Here is a 15,733-nt window from a genome sequence, read left to right as displayed (position 1 = left end):
AAGGCCTCGCTGGGCTAAAGACAACTGGGCTCCAGTCTGGTAATTTCCAAATTAAAGGACTTACATGGAGGGGGCCAGTGTTTTCTATTCTGCCTGCTCAGCTCGAAAACCTAAAGAGAAACACCCTGTCTTGGTTGTTTTAGGTACGATATCCTACCGTATGGACACAGAAAATAGAATACTTTAGAAGTCTATAGACCTGTAGACTCCCAAAATCAAATAGAAACTAGAGCAGGGCAGTGTTAAGTAGACAAGTAGACAAGTAGACAGAATGAATAAAATCAGATAATAACACCAAGTGAGAAAATATATCAGAATATAAACAATAAAATTTATTACCTCCCGAACGGGTTACAATCTAAAGGAATGATTAAAAACCACTATAGGCCACCCAAAGGTGGACAGTTCATAAAAACAATCATGTACAAGCAAGTGAACACAGTCGACGCAGCGTTTCGGTGCTTAAAATAATCTTCACACCTTCCTCAGGACGTTCACAACAATTTGATATCTGTTCAAAATATAGGATGAATATGTCAATTCTTTTCATCCGGCAGACTAATTTATTGTCTTCAGCGGAATTATTCTCGCTCAGGCTTCTGTAAGGATGCACGTATGTTCTAGGTGCACGGAGGGGCCACCGAGGAATAATATCAACACCTGATATTTATTCAGGCTATCACTGATAATTGTACGACTCTTGTGGATTCTGTCTACTTGTCTACTTGTCTACTTAACACTGCCCTGCTCTAGTTTCTATTTGATTTTGGGAGTCTACAGGTCTATAGACTTCTAAAGTATTCTATTTTCTGTGTCCATACGGTAGGATATCGTACCTAAAACAACCAAGACAGGGTGTTTCTCTTTGAGTTCTCAAGTTCCCCCACCTTGTCATATGTAACAGGGGTACCTCCAATTTTTTGTAACTTACAGCTCGAAAACCTACCACTTCTATAGTTCAAGTTCCCTGATGTCTATCCCTCATTTAGATGCCTCTAAAGGCATACCATTTTACTCTCTATTTCTGTAGATTCATTGCTATTGTTTCTGTTGGATACTTTGTATCTGTTAGCACTTAGGGGTCATGGCAGAAGTGACAGCTACACTTCACAAGAAATCTGTATGTAGCATGACAATCAGACGGACCCCCCACAGAATCCAGAAAGATGGTGACCCATGCACTCATCACCAGCAGACTTGACTACAGCAACGCACTGCATGCTGGTGTCACCCAGAAATAGATCAGGAAACTACAGAATGTCCAAAACGCCTCAGGAAGACTGGTCTGTGACAAACCCCGCCGCAGCCACATAACACAACACCTCCGATGACACCACTGGCTCCCTATCAACAATAGAATCACCTTCAAACTCCCCACACATGCATGTAAAGCTCTCCACGACGCAGGATCAGAATATTTGAACCACCGCCTCGCATTCCACATACCGGCCAGACAACCTTGCTCTGCCCAACTTGCCCTGGCTTCTGTCCCACGGATCCACCAGACCTGAATCAGTGGAAGATCCTCCTCCGTCCTCACCGCCAAGACCTGGAACACCCTGCCCCTCCACCTCAGGCAATCCCTGTCATTGACCCAATTCAGGAACCTGGCTCTTCAACTGAACCTCCATATCCAGACGGATCCGCAGCAATCCCCCATCCCCCCACCTCCCCCCAGCGCCTTGAGACCCTCAAGGGAGAGTAGCCACACTATATAAACTCCATATTACAGGAGTGTCCATTTACACTCAAATATACCTTAAAACACCATCAGTTACTGAAGTATCTATGATGTGCTTATGCTTAAACACACTCCAAAAAAGAATAGCAGAAAACGTCTTACTTGATGCTGACAAGTAGGAGTTCTTCTTATTTTCCCGGGACAGAAGTGCAAGCTGGATCTCACTCTTCTGGAGTCTGTCGCCTACTCTCAGAAAAAACAGCCAATATGTTTCTCCCCTGATTCTTCCTTGTCATTGATTCCACACATCAGTAACAATTCTAAAGCTCTGAGTTACCGCCTCCAGTCTTGCAAAAAAGCAAAACTCTCTTAAGAGCAACTATAGATGGCAGTGCATTCCTTGGTAATCTCCAAGCTGAATTTTGGCATTCTGTCCTTGCGGAGGCACTAGAATCTTTTCTGGCCTGACTCAAATCCAACTTTAATTCTGTAGGCAGATGATTACCTCTTCTAAAACAATTCAAACGATTTTCCTCCATTTTGAGACTACTCCATTGGCTATCATTAAATTCTAGGATTACCTTCCTTCTCTGCTGCATTGCCTATGAACCAATTATCTCACTAACCATCTCTACCTCGCTACTCTTCAATCCATCTTCAGTGTCTGAAGAAAACTTCAAAGCAGGAAGGCTTTAAACAGTGAAGAATGCATGTTCAGAAACTCCTCCACTCCTCCACTCAGAATTGCTCTTTCGCATGTGCTGCAACTACTACTTGCAACTTACTTCCACTCAGGATTGGAAGTGAACCCATTAATGACATAAAAAAACCAGCTATTTCGCCGTCTCCTCTTTATGTGCCCTCAATGTAGTATGGACCCTTATGTTTGGTGAGGTCTGGTTCAATAATGTCCTCAAAAGAAGTGACATTGCATAACAACTGTACTTTTTAAAGCAATCCTTATTGAAAAATCACAGCTGCAGCATGTTAATTAGTAATTGAGAACAGCCAGATTGGTTAAATCTCAAGGTTTCACTAGCTGTGCACACCACTTGGGAGAAACAACATGGGGATACGAATTGCTTCACAAGCTTCCTCCAGTCGACATCCTATGTTACCCTTCATGCGGTTCGTGGCTCCCAATACATCCTACATGTTCGTGGTAAGAATGGTTTAGACTGCAGTGCAGTATTTAGTTGGGGTTTTTGTAAATGGGTGAACATGTCATGTCAGAGCGCTTATTGAAGCTGCGGGTAACACTAGTAATCTTCTTGTCCTATTTGCCATTTAATATTAATAATTACCCATTGGTAGAGTTTTAGATCTAATCGTTCGGGACATTTACCATGGTGACACCTGAAACACCCTATTTTGCGTTCTTAGTTTCACCCTATGGCAGAATTTTAGACCTCTGTTTATCTCAACAGTACCTGTTCAAGGTTGTTTTATCTAATTGAATATTTGTCCCAACCTGTGTAATGTTGTTATAACCTGTGGTATATCAGCCCGTATCCTCGATATATCCTGTGTTATTCCCTTCCTGTCTTATAAAAGCCTTTTCTCTAAAGCTCTTTATACCTCAGCCTTTGTAAGGACAGTTGAATGCTGTGTATGCTACATTGCACTCAGTCTCAGTTGCACTTCAACCTAAGAGCAATTCGAACTTATTGAATACTTATCTAAGGGTGGTTACAATATATTATCTGATAGAGACATCTAGCTGCAGATTCCTTACCTTAGAATTATCTCCAGGCAGTACTGCTGCCTGCTGGTAGGTGTCATCATTTGGTCATCCACGCTAGAAGTGACGCATGTGGTACCTATATTGGTGCCCCTCCAGCACGCTGATGTCAGTTCTTTTTTTTCAGTGCCAATCAGTGCAGATCCGGCGAAAGCTACCCCCAGTAATTTTATAAATGACCTTTTTTGACATTTTGTCGAGGTTTTTTAAGATGTTTCTATTGGTGTGTTTGGGATGTCCACTAGGAAAACTAGCTCCAAGCCATGTGGTGTCTGTCACAGACAGATGTCAGTGATGGATCCGAATCTTGTTTGCCTCTAGTGCTTTGAGCACGACCATAATGCGAAGATCTGCGTAAACTGCTGCACCATGCACCCCAAGGCCTTGAAGAAGTGGTCCATCAAGCTCCTTGGTGCTCCATGTGCTACACCACAATGTTCTCTATCCCAGTTGAGAGGAAGGTCCCGGGATCGGTCGCAGAGCTGTCCATCTTCATTGCAGTCGAAGTCATCCTGGCCTTCGGGTAAGTCCCACAAGAAGAAAAAGAGTAAGAAGTCAAAGAGGTCATCAACTTCACCTTGTCTGTCGAAGTCATCTGACGAGACAAGGGAGCGTCATTCAAGGCTTGACTCCGCATTTGCGCCTGGGTGGCGCTGTGCCTCCCCTAGTTTCCAGTAGCCGGAGCAACCCCCCCCCGCCTAACTCCACAAATTTTATGAAGCCAGGCACCTCATATGTAGGCAATGCATCCTGCAGACGCACCTTGGGCCTCGCGGGTTCGTAGGGGCCCCCATTGTTTGCCTGCAGGCAGGTCTGCCCCAGTCTGGCCCCTTGGATTCACGGATGGATCCAGACCAGCTCTAGTCATACCACCTCGACCTTCATGGACGTAGGTACCTATGCCAATGCTCCCGGCAGCACAGTTGCCCTCCAGTTGCACCATCCCCAATCTCATCCGTGACTCCGACACAGAACCAAAGGGACATCACCCGATGCTGACTCTGGAGCCAACTGGAGCGTTGCCCTCCGCCCCAGACCTTGACCTCTTTTCCTACATGCTAGGATGTGGAGAAGATTGGGAGGGGCCACTAGAGCCTGAGAAATATCAGTCCCTATATCCCAACATGGACTGGTGTGAGATACTGACCTGGTCTCTCCACCTAACCGTGGCTATAGAGGAGGGACCTTCTTTTGCTATGGTGCTGAGAAGGGCGGTCAAGGACCTTGACCATAGCCTGCCCTCTAATGTCTTGACAGAGGTGCTTCAGCCGGGAGTGACCCCCTGAGAACTGCTTCTCCTATTTAGTGAAGCACTTACGGACGTCCTGCTTGGGACCTGGCCAAGCCCTGCAGAGGGGTTCCTGTGAACAGTACAATTGCCCGCCACCATTGCCCAACCCCTGGGGACCCCAATTTCCTCATAACAACATAACTTGTACAGTTTGGTAGTCCAAGCATCCACTTCGTGTGTAAACTCTGGCGCATTCCTTATCACCCCACCGGATAGGGAATGCAAGAGGCTGGACACCTTAGGCAAGAAGATGTCTTATTCCACCAGCCTTGCACTGTATTCCGTGAACGCCATGTGTCTTTTGGACCGTTACTCCCATGCACTGTAGGATTTGGTTGCTCAGGTGCTACCCATGGTCCCGGGTGTGACCCCAGCCATACTCTCCCAAGCTATGTCAGACGGGAGAGATGCAGCCAAGTTCTCACTCAGATGTGGGCTGGACAAGACCAATTCACTAGGCAGAGCCGTTTCTTGTCGGTGAACTTACAGTACCAAGCCTTGCTTTCAGGGGATGTCCAAGCCTCGCTTATGGACATGCCCTTTGATGGACACCGTCTATTCAGAGACAAAGCGGACTCAACGCTGTAGCGCTTCAAGGATAGCTAGCTATGCCAGGTCTTCGAGCCTATCCATGCACCCCTCCCCAGTCCGCCCTTCATCCTTTCGTGGACACGGAAGTGTATTCCAGATGAATCTTTTCCTACCCAACCACCACGGCATACTAGTTTCCCAGCCTCTACATGGACAATGGCGCAACACTCCTAGACCCTGTGGTTCAGGCAGACAGAGGTCTGGTCAGCTGCAGCCTCCAAACCTTTTCAGTGTGCCCTCCAGACATCATGGGCAATGAGTGGCAGGAAGAATACACCATCACCTGTACCACTGGAAGTCGATAACATCATACCGATGGGCTCTCCAGATTTTCTGAAGGGGCTCCCCACTGCTCTTCGTAAACACCCCTCCACTCATGCCACCCATTTGTGACAGGCTGTCGAAGGTCTATCTATTCTTACTCCGCCAGGAAGTGGCGGTTCTCTTGGCCAAGGGAGCCATAGTGGGGATGCCTATGCCAGAAGTAGGTTGTGATTTTTCCACTACTTTTTTGTGGGCAATATAAAGGGAGGCCTTTGTCATATCCTAGACCTGCCCACTCTCAATTTCTGCCTCAAAAAGGATTAATTCAAAATGCTCATGCTCGCTCAAGTCGTCTCTGCCCTGGACCCGGGAGACTGGATTGTAGTGTTGCACTTGCAGGACGCATATTTCCCTATCCCTATCCTGTCTGCCCACAGACTTCACCTGCAGTTCACAGTGCACCATGAGCACTTTCATTTCGCCGTGCTCCCTTTCGGCCTTACCAGCACCCCACGGGTGTTCACCAAGGTGATGGCTGTGGTTGCAGCTCATCTGCGGTAATCAGAGGTACCAGTCTTTCCCTATCTCAACAAATGGCTGTTGAATGCAACCTCACCCAGGCAGTCTTCTCTCACCTCCAGACTACAGCAGACCTCCTGCACTCACTGGAGTTCACTATCAACTTGCCGAAGTCATGTTATAGTTGCAGAAGTATTTTAGAATTGTACAATTTCACTGTTGGTCCACAGTGTAGATTGGACTTAACTGATAATTATGGTGGGTAGAGTTCATCGCACAAACAGTATTAAACTAATGTCCTGGAATGTAGGTGGGCTTAATGATACTTATAAATGTAAACAGGTATTGCATTATTTACAGCGCCACCAGATAGATATAGCATTTCTTCAGGAGATGCATTTACCACCTCAAGTGCCCCCCAGCTTTGCAGCCATTTGGGGATCAAATCGATATTTTGCAGACCTTAGTGCATACGGAAGAGGAGAGGCAATTTTAGTTCATAGGCAACAGCCATTTAGGGCAGTAGGGATATACGTTGATCAGGCAGGTAGATACCTGTTGGTGAAAGGGTGGCTAAAGCGGAATACTATATTACTGGATAATGTCTATGCCCCTAATGTGGGTGATCCACATTTTTTCGCTGAACTTCACTCTCACATGGATAGGATAGGAGGGGAACAAGTATGCTTGGGTGGCGACTTAAACATCTTATTAGACACACACCGAGACAGTACAGCCACAACTCCAAATGAGAAACCCAAGGCCAGGCGTGCATTAATCACTTTGAGGGAGGCATATCTGTTAACAGATGCATGGCAACACTTCTATTTAGAGAAAGCAGCATACACGTATTATTCAGCCGCTCACAATATATGTACTCTCCTGGACTATTGGCTTTTTACTCCCAGCGTAGTTATGTGGCTGCATGAGATAACTCACCTACCACATACTTTGTTAGATCATGCAGCAGTGGTTGCTAGCCTGAAGGTCCCTGAGGCTGGAGAGAGGACGAGACAATGGCGATTCCCGGAGATGGCCATCTGAGACCAAGTTTTTGAGGCCGAACTAACCTTGGTGATAGAAGAGTACTTTAAGCTAAATATAGAATCGGTGACAACTAAGGCCATGCTATGGGAAGCATACATACATACGAGGGGTTTGCATTTCCAAAGGCGCACGGATACTTAGGGATTTAAGATGAACACTGGCACAGATAGAGGCCCAGCTTGCGGCGATCAACACCATACAGGCGAAGCCTTGGACCACTGTGGATCTGAGACACCGGGCTGCAATACTAACTAAGTTTCAGGAAGCGGCAGAACAAGAATCCCATATCTTGTGGAAATATGCTGTTGTGAGGCGATACGGGGAGGGCGAACGCCCGGGGCGCATGCTAGACTCATACCGCCTAGCACAGGGCAAACATACATCTCAGGCTTGCTTGGCGATGATGGCGAGCTCATCTCTGACTGCACAGGCATCAAAGAGAGGGTATTAGCATAATATAAAGACCTAAACACCACTAAAGTCTCTCCAGATAGAACGGCCAGCAACTGTTATTTGGATGAAGTTGCACTGGTCTGGCTGGAAGATACACAAAGGGAGTTTTTAGCTGAACCCTTCACAGTGGATGATGTTGTCCAAGCAATAGAGGCCATGGATGGCTCAAAGGCACCCGGCCTTGATGGCTTCACGGGCAGTTTTTATGAGGCATTTAAGAAAACACTAGCCCCATACTTAATTGATGTTTATCAGGAAGCCATAGACTCTGGTGAACATCCACCAACACTGCCTGAAGCAGTTGTCACGCTTCTCCCCAAATCAGGCAAAGACCTGCAGTTCATATAGGTCGCTGTCATTGTTAAATTTTGATGATAAAATCTTGGCCAAAATGTTAGCTACCAGATTAGCTCTGATAGCCGATCAAATGATATCTCTAGCACAGGCAGGTTTTATCCTGCATTGATCAACTGCATTAAATTTGCGTAGACTTTTTGCTACCTATCACAGGATCTCCCCCACACTCCCAGCAGCGGCAGTCCTACTGGACGCGGAAAAGGCTTTCGATTTGCTGAAATGGCTCTTCCTTCGTGCAACACTTATCAGGTTGGGGCTTCCGCCACGTTCATATCGGTGGTGTCCCTTTTAAACACATGACCGGTTGCATGTGTGAGACTGAATGGTTCACTAACTAACTCATTCACATTATCGAGGGGAACCCGTCAAGGTTGCCTGCTCTCACTGCTGTTATTTGTAATAGCCATGGACCCACTTGTTCGCCATCTCCAAGTTAACCACTCCCATAGAGGCATACAGTTTAAGACGGGCCCTCTTTTAATAACACTATTTGCAGACAACATTATTCTCTATGTGAGGCAGCCAGACGAAAACCTAGGGCCCATGCTTCAAGAGATCACACGGTACATCACCCCATCGGGTCTTCATATTAATTGGTCCAAGTCGGAAGTCTTCCCACTGACCCCGGCCCACTGTGAACAAAACATAGAATTTCCTTTGACACTGCTCATCAAAGACAGCGGTGAGGAACATCTGATGTCCAGACTGTACAGAGCTGCCATTGCAATGCTCCCAACTAAGGATTAGAAGACGAGACGGGCATGGGAGCAGGACTTGGGATAACCCCTCACTGACAACCAGTGGTGATATTGTTGCAAACAAACATGTAAAGTCTCCTTTAATAATGAGCATAAAATACTGCATTATAAGTTCTTACATAGGGCTTACTTCACCCCTGCTAAAGTGCACCAAATGGACCACGCATGCCCACACACTTGCCCCAGATGCAAAAGCCCGATGGCAGTCTTTGCACACATGACATGGACATGTAACAAGGTGGCCCAATTTTGGGCAAGGGTGTTCAATGAACTATCTTGCATGATAGACATGAACATTTCTCCTTCACCCCTGCAATCATTACTAGGATTCCTTCAAGACATTCCTAAGTCCTCTTGGCGCTTCAGTTCACTAGCGTTATTGCTGGCAAAACACAAAGTAGCATTGAAATAGGGGAGTAAACGCCCGCCAACATTACAGGGATGGAAGTTCAGTATGTCCTATTGCAATACCAATAGTGAACTTTATGCAAAATTGCAACCCCCACTATCCAGACCACTAGATATATGGTAACCCTTTGGTACACACTTACTGGCACAAACAACAGTGGGCTCACAGAGGGAGCAAACCTCTCAGGAAGATAAACCTCAGGATGATATGTAGCTTTCCCATCATGTGTGAATAATGATTAAGTACGTACCAAAGTGCCTTGTATACTAATAATTGAACCAGGACAGATGATGTTAAAATATGTGTTACCTATCTAGTGCCGTATGGACCTTCTCTGTATTACTGTATATTTATGAAAATGATAAATTAAGCTTTAAAAAACAAACTTGCCGAAGTCACGTCCGACTCCCACTTAGATAATCCCTTTCATCTGAGCTGTTCTGAACACGGTGCAGGTTTGGGCCTATCCTCCCAAATGGTGAGTCCAGGATATTCAGGCTACGATACAGATGTTTCAGCCTCTATCCTGGGTTTTGGTGAGACTGACTCTGAGGCTGCTAGGACTCAGGGCCTCCTACTTGTGACACATGCCCACTGGTATATGCGAACTCTGCAGTAGGACCTGAAGTTCCAGTGGGCACGGCATCAGGGAAATCTTTCTAATGTGGTCCAGATCTCGGAGTGAACTGAAAAAGATATGCAGTGATGGTTAACGAACCGTGACTGAGTTAGTGACAGACCGCTCTCCTTTCCCCCAACAAGATCTGACAGTGGTGACAGATGTGTCACTCCTGGGATGGGGCACCATCTGGGAGAGGTGGAGATCAGAGGCCTCTGGTTTCCGGCAGAATCCGGACTCCACATCAACTGACTGGAGCTCCGGGTGATCTGGCTATCATTGAAAGCCTTTGTACCCTCCATTAAGGGAAGGTCAGAGCAGGTATTCAAGGACAACACCACGCCATGTGGTACTGCAACAAACAGGGCGGGGTGGGGCTGTGGACCCTTTGTCACAGTGCCCTGTGCCTCTGGGTATGGCTGGCACATCAGGCATATCCCAGGTGGTTCAACACCTGGCGGACTGTCTGAACGCCAGGCGGACAAACTCAGCAAAGATGCCTAGCGGATTACGAATGGTGTATCTATCCAGAGGTGGTGCAAAGTTTATTTCAGCAGTGGGGAGAACTTTGTCTAGCTCTGTTTGCCACCACCAAGAACACACAATGTCAGCACTTCTGCGTGCTGGAATCTAAGACGGCTTTCGCTCGTAGATGCTTTTCATCATGAGTGGAGAAAATACCACTTCTGCCCGGAGTTCTCAAGAAGATCAGGAACGACCAGGCCCGTTATACTTTTGGCTCTGGACTGGGCTCAGAGAGTTTGGTATTCCGAGCTGTTAAGCATGGCCATCGGTCCTACGATCAGACTACCTCTTCAGGAGGATCTTCTGAGCGGTGACAGCTGACAGCTTTTGACCTTCCCACCCCACCCCAAAGTCTACACTGTTATTTCGGTAGCCAGGCATCCTTCAACCAAGATGGTATACTCCTGCCGCTGGGGCAAGTTTGTGGCAAGGTGTGCAGAAAAGCATTTTGATCCCCTTTCTGCTACCCTTTTTCAGATACTTCTGTTTATTTTTTCTCTTACCTAGCAGGGCTCTGCTTTGGGTGCCTTAAAGGGCCATCTTTCTGCCATCTCAGCCTTTCTGCGGTTGCCAGATCAGCTATCCTTCTTCAAATTCCCTTTTGTAAACAGTTTTTTGAAAGGTCTCCAACATATGTTTCCACCTTCACCCTTTATCATGGCTGATTGGGACCTCCTTTCGTAGTTACATTTCTGATGTGCGCTCCCTTTTAAATGCTACATAACTGTCCTCTCAGGCTCCTTACCATTAATACTGCCTTCCTACTGGTGATAACATCAGCCAGGAAGGTCAGTGAGCTCCAGGCTTTGCCATCTAACCCTCCATACCTAACCATCTTTCCAGACAAGCTGGTTCTTCACGTCAGAGTTACCTTTATGCTGAAAGTTGTCACTCCCTTTCATTTAGGTCAGGCCATTACCCTGCCTACCTTTAATACTCTGCCAAATTTCTGTAAGGAAGAGGAGTAACTCCATTGACTGGACCCACAAAGAACGTTGTCATTCTACCTTGATAGCAGTAAAGAGTTCCAGGTGGACGGCAAACTCTTCATGGGATATGTCGGAGCCAAGAAGGGGAAGGCTGTGCAGAAATGGACCATCTTCCGATGGATTGTGCTCTGCATTAAAATCTGCTACGCATTGGCCAAATGGCAACCCCCTGAGGGTGTGCGTACTCATTCCACCGGAGCTAAGGCCGCAACAACTACATAGGCATGCAGAGTTCTAGTCCTGGACATCTGCAAGGTAGCAACATGAGCTTGCTGCACACATTCACAAAGCACTGCTGCCGGGACAGTCGAGTCCATTGGAATGTGCACTTTGTCCATTCGGGACTGCAAGACTTTCTAGTGTGAATTCATTCCACAGACCCACCTCCGGGGGGGTATTGCTTAGGTATCTATTCTAAGGTAAGGAATTTGCAGCTAGAAGTCTCTGTCATTTGAACAAGGTTCTTACCTTTGGTAACGCCTTATCAGGTAGGCTCTAGCTAGCCGAAGATTCCTTTCTCAACCACCCATCATCCCTGCACTGTGAACGGATCTCTAAGGACACAGTATTTCCCCTTTTAGGGCCCTGGTGGTCCCAGTGGTCAGTGTTCTTCGTGGCTCCGCGCTCCTAGCATAGAAAGTCGCAAAAAGGAACTTATGTCAGTGTGCTGGGGTGGTGTACATCACTTCTGTCGCGGATGAGGCCACGTGGAATTGAAGTACGCCACCCACCGGTGCTCAGAGGTACCTCTCCCGACAAAATCCCAGATCCATATCTCATACCTGGGGATCATCTAAGGTAAGGAATCTGTGGCCAGATAGAATCTGTGGCTAGATAAGGCGTTACCAAATGTATCTAACTTGTTCATCTGTTACCCCTCATGCTATCAAATAACTGCATAAAGCTGCATTGTATGTTGCACCTAATTCCATCTAACATTATGTATTGCATCTCACCCCTTCTAAGGATAGTTAATATGCATTATATATTGCAACTCACACAACATACTGTACTTTATACTGCCCATCTAAGTGAGCATAAACTGCAGTGTACATTGCACTTCACCACCAATTAAGGATGTTTAAGCTCCTGCTTTCAGTACACTCAGACAATCTAATGGCAGTTAATTTGAAATGTATATTGGCCTTCGCTCCATCTAAGGGCTATTATTTTGATTTGTTATTGAACGTTTCACTGCGTAAGGGTGATTGAAATGCATTGAATATTGCACCTCATGCTATCTAATGGTGGCTGAGCTTCTTTGTGTATTGTACCTCACTCTATCTAAGGACTGCTGAACAGTCTCATATATATATTGACACTTACTCTTTCTAAGGTTTGTTAAGATAGCATCGATTATTGCATATAACACCATCTAAAGGTGGTATTTCCACATTGTATACAGCACTGTATCTTGTCTAAAATAGGAAATGCTTATGGTGCATTGTTCTGCATTCTATCTTAGGTGGGATAAACTACATAGTATATTTATTTATTTATACACCTTATCTCATCTAAGGATGCATCTCAATCAAGCAAATTGTAGTTAAGCTCCTTTGTGTATCACATCTCACTCTATGTGAGCGGTGCTACACTGCATTGTGAAGTACAACTAAACTTACCTAGGGCTGCTAGACTTCTCTGTAGATGACACCTAACTTCGCATCAGGGTTGGATCAAAAAAGTTTAGAATACATTTGACCTTTTTCTAGGGCTTCATAAACTGCATTGTACATGCACTCCACATTATCTCCGTGTGAATAAACTGAATTGTTTATTGCACCCCACATAATATAGTGGAGTTAATCAATTGCATTGTATATTGTGCCCACATTAGCCGGGACTATAAGCTATTTCATTTAGTACACAGTATTTAGGAGATAGTGAACTGTATGCTATATTGCACCTCTCTTTTTCTAGGGGATAATAAATTGCATTAGATTTCACTCCTCAAATTAACTAGGGATTAAAAGGCTGTTAGATATATATATGTGACATATTTAATCTTAATTGTATATTGCTTCTCACCTTATCTAGTGGTGTGTCAGCACCACTATATTTCACACCTCGTCTATCCTGTAGGTTAATATAGCTCATTCTGTATTGTACACGAGTTTACCTATATGTTAAGAGACTGCATTGTAAATTGCACTTCACTTTGTCCAGAGGTTTGTAAACTCCATTGTTCATTCCGCCTTACTATATATGTAGGTTGACAAGTTGCATTGTTTCTTACGCCCCACCTCACCTCACCTAGAGGTAATTAACCTGCATTTTATATTGCCACCTACATTTAAGTATAAGCTGCAATGTATATCGCCCATCATTTCTGCTAGAGGTTAATATTAAATATTGCATATATCTCTTCACCTTATCTGATGTGCGTTTCTGTGTTTACGTTTTGAAGGCCAGTGGTGAAGTCCCTGAAGGAGACAGGGCGAGTTGAACCCGAGCTGTTTGAGGAAGTTACCATTTACTTCAGCGACATTGTGGGCTTCACCACAATCTGCAAGTACAGCATGCCCATGGAGGTGGTGGACATGCTCAACAGCATCTACAAGAACTTTGATTATATTCTTGACCACCATGACGTCTACAAGGTATTGGCACCTTCCACTGCATTGTTCAATGAGAGGGTATTTGCAACATAGGATCTCAGGCATGTAGAGCTCAATGTGTGGGTATTAACCATCTGACCTATTGAAAGTAGAATTGTGTATGTCCAATCAACACCTAAGTAGAATGCATCTATTCCAGTCAACAAATCTGGCCTAGGGTGCAGCTGACAGCATGTACGTTTGGAATGCAAAGGTTTCGGCAATAGCTGTGTTGTTAATATTAAAGACAGGCCATTCATGGAATCAATGACAACTAAAGAAACAGCGAGAAGGGTAGTAGCAGCATCTAGAGGAAGGAGCTGAGAAAGGTTGATGAAATAGCTTCCCTTATGTTTTTTACACAGTACTATTAATAGTTCTCCTTGAGCACGAGTCATGCTTGGGAGGAAGAACTGCTGAAAGGTTCAAATAGAACATCTGCAAGAAAATTGTTTGTACGCTGAACTAAGGGGTATTGTATCAAGCACTGAAGAACATTGTAAAACAAAGTAAGAACACATAAACTTAGCATTGAACACTGATGAAACTGCTACTGTCGCTGCTGCTCCTACTGCTCTACTGGCACTACTACTGAGGACTGCATTTCTACCATATCTTTTCCTGTGAGATCTCAAGCCCCTCCAAGTAATTTGGGGAAATACAGCCAAACAATCAGCAGGATAATTTGCCCCTTAATACATCTCTTCTAACCACATCAGTATGACATAGTCTATACCATGTGCCACTGAATTTAACATAATCTGCTTTGAACACATACTATCATTCTTCTCACGCAAACTTGACATCCAAGCAAGCATGTGTGTACCACAGAAAGATTCAAACCAGCCTCAGACACGTGAATGTGCAGCATCTGTGACACTCATGTCCTTTTTTTTTTATTTAGACATCATTCAGAAGAAAAATAGCACATCATACTGATACCAAAAAATAAGCGATGCCCATATTTACATTTACAACCTATACCCTACGCTCGGCTCCTCCCACCCCCACCACCCCCCGGATCCTAAAGAAACAAAATTCAATAAAATTAAGTAGCATATACTTTGCTTAGCCTTTGAGTTTAGATTTACATTGCCACGGGGCTAAGTACCTTGCTTATCTAATCGGAGCTCAATAAGTCTTCATCTGCCTTGATACATCTAGTTATAGTCTCCCAGATTCCAAAGCCTCTGATCCTTGCTCTATTTCCTCTTCTTTTATATACCGCAGTCTCCCACCTATATATTGATAATAGTTTCCCTAACCATCCGTGTACTGAGGGAGGATCCTGATCAAGCCAGGCACTAGCCAGGCAGAGCCTGAACACCGCCATTGCTATAAATACCAGACTCCGATTCAGTTCATCCATTTACTGATTGCTGATACCCAATAGTATAACCTGGGGTGGTAAGCTCAACCAAATGTCCCAGCATAATATTGAGGCTTTGCCCAATTTCAGCTATCAGTTGGGAAAGCCTTGGGCATGTGGCAAACATATGAACGCTATCAGCGGCTAACATTCCCCACTGCGAGCAGTGAATCCCTGAGGTCCCACCCCATCTATAATTCCGAGCTGGAGTGATATAAATGTTACACCAGGTCTTAAAACATTGCACTTGAATGCTGGCTGAAATAAAAGCTGTCTGGCTCAGCTCAAGGGAATCTTCACACTCTCCCAGCTAGTAACATTTCTTGCCACCTGTTCATATGTTAGAGAAGATCATCCCCCATCTCCTTATTTATTATTTTATATATTGTGGACATTGATGGTCGTGCCCCCAAACCAAATCTAGTAAAGGAATTTTACTGCAACAAGTCACTTTTTTGAACAAAAAATCCCTGAGCTGCAGATATTTAAAAAAGTGGTTGTTACCTATCCCAAATGTTTGCTT

At 45.1% G+C, this 15,733-nt stretch overlaps 1 protein-coding gene across 1 annotated transcript in view; it reads left to right on the top strand.

Annotated features, from left to right (window-relative positions):
- Window positions 1-15,733, top strand: part of LOC147747989 (guanylyl cyclase C-like) — a 679,125-nt gene that overhangs the window by 553,389 nt on the left and 110,003 nt on the right. The window contains exon 22 of the mRNA XM_086957579.1: window positions 13,652-13,844. Within this exon, the coding sequence (XP_086813705.1) occupies window positions 13,652-13,844 (193 nt within the window). The remainder of the gene's footprint in view (window positions 1-13,651; window positions 13,845-15,733) is intronic.

This window comes from Lissotriton vulgaris, chromosome 1_1, assembly GCF_964263255.1.
Source record: "Lissotriton vulgaris chromosome 1_1, aLisVul1.2, whole genome shotgun sequence".
Taxonomy (NCBI): domain Eukaryota; kingdom Metazoa; phylum Chordata; class Amphibia; order Caudata; family Salamandridae; genus Lissotriton; species Lissotriton vulgaris.
Note: the sequence above shows the minus strand (reverse complement) of the source record. Positions and strands in the feature narration are given on the sequence as shown.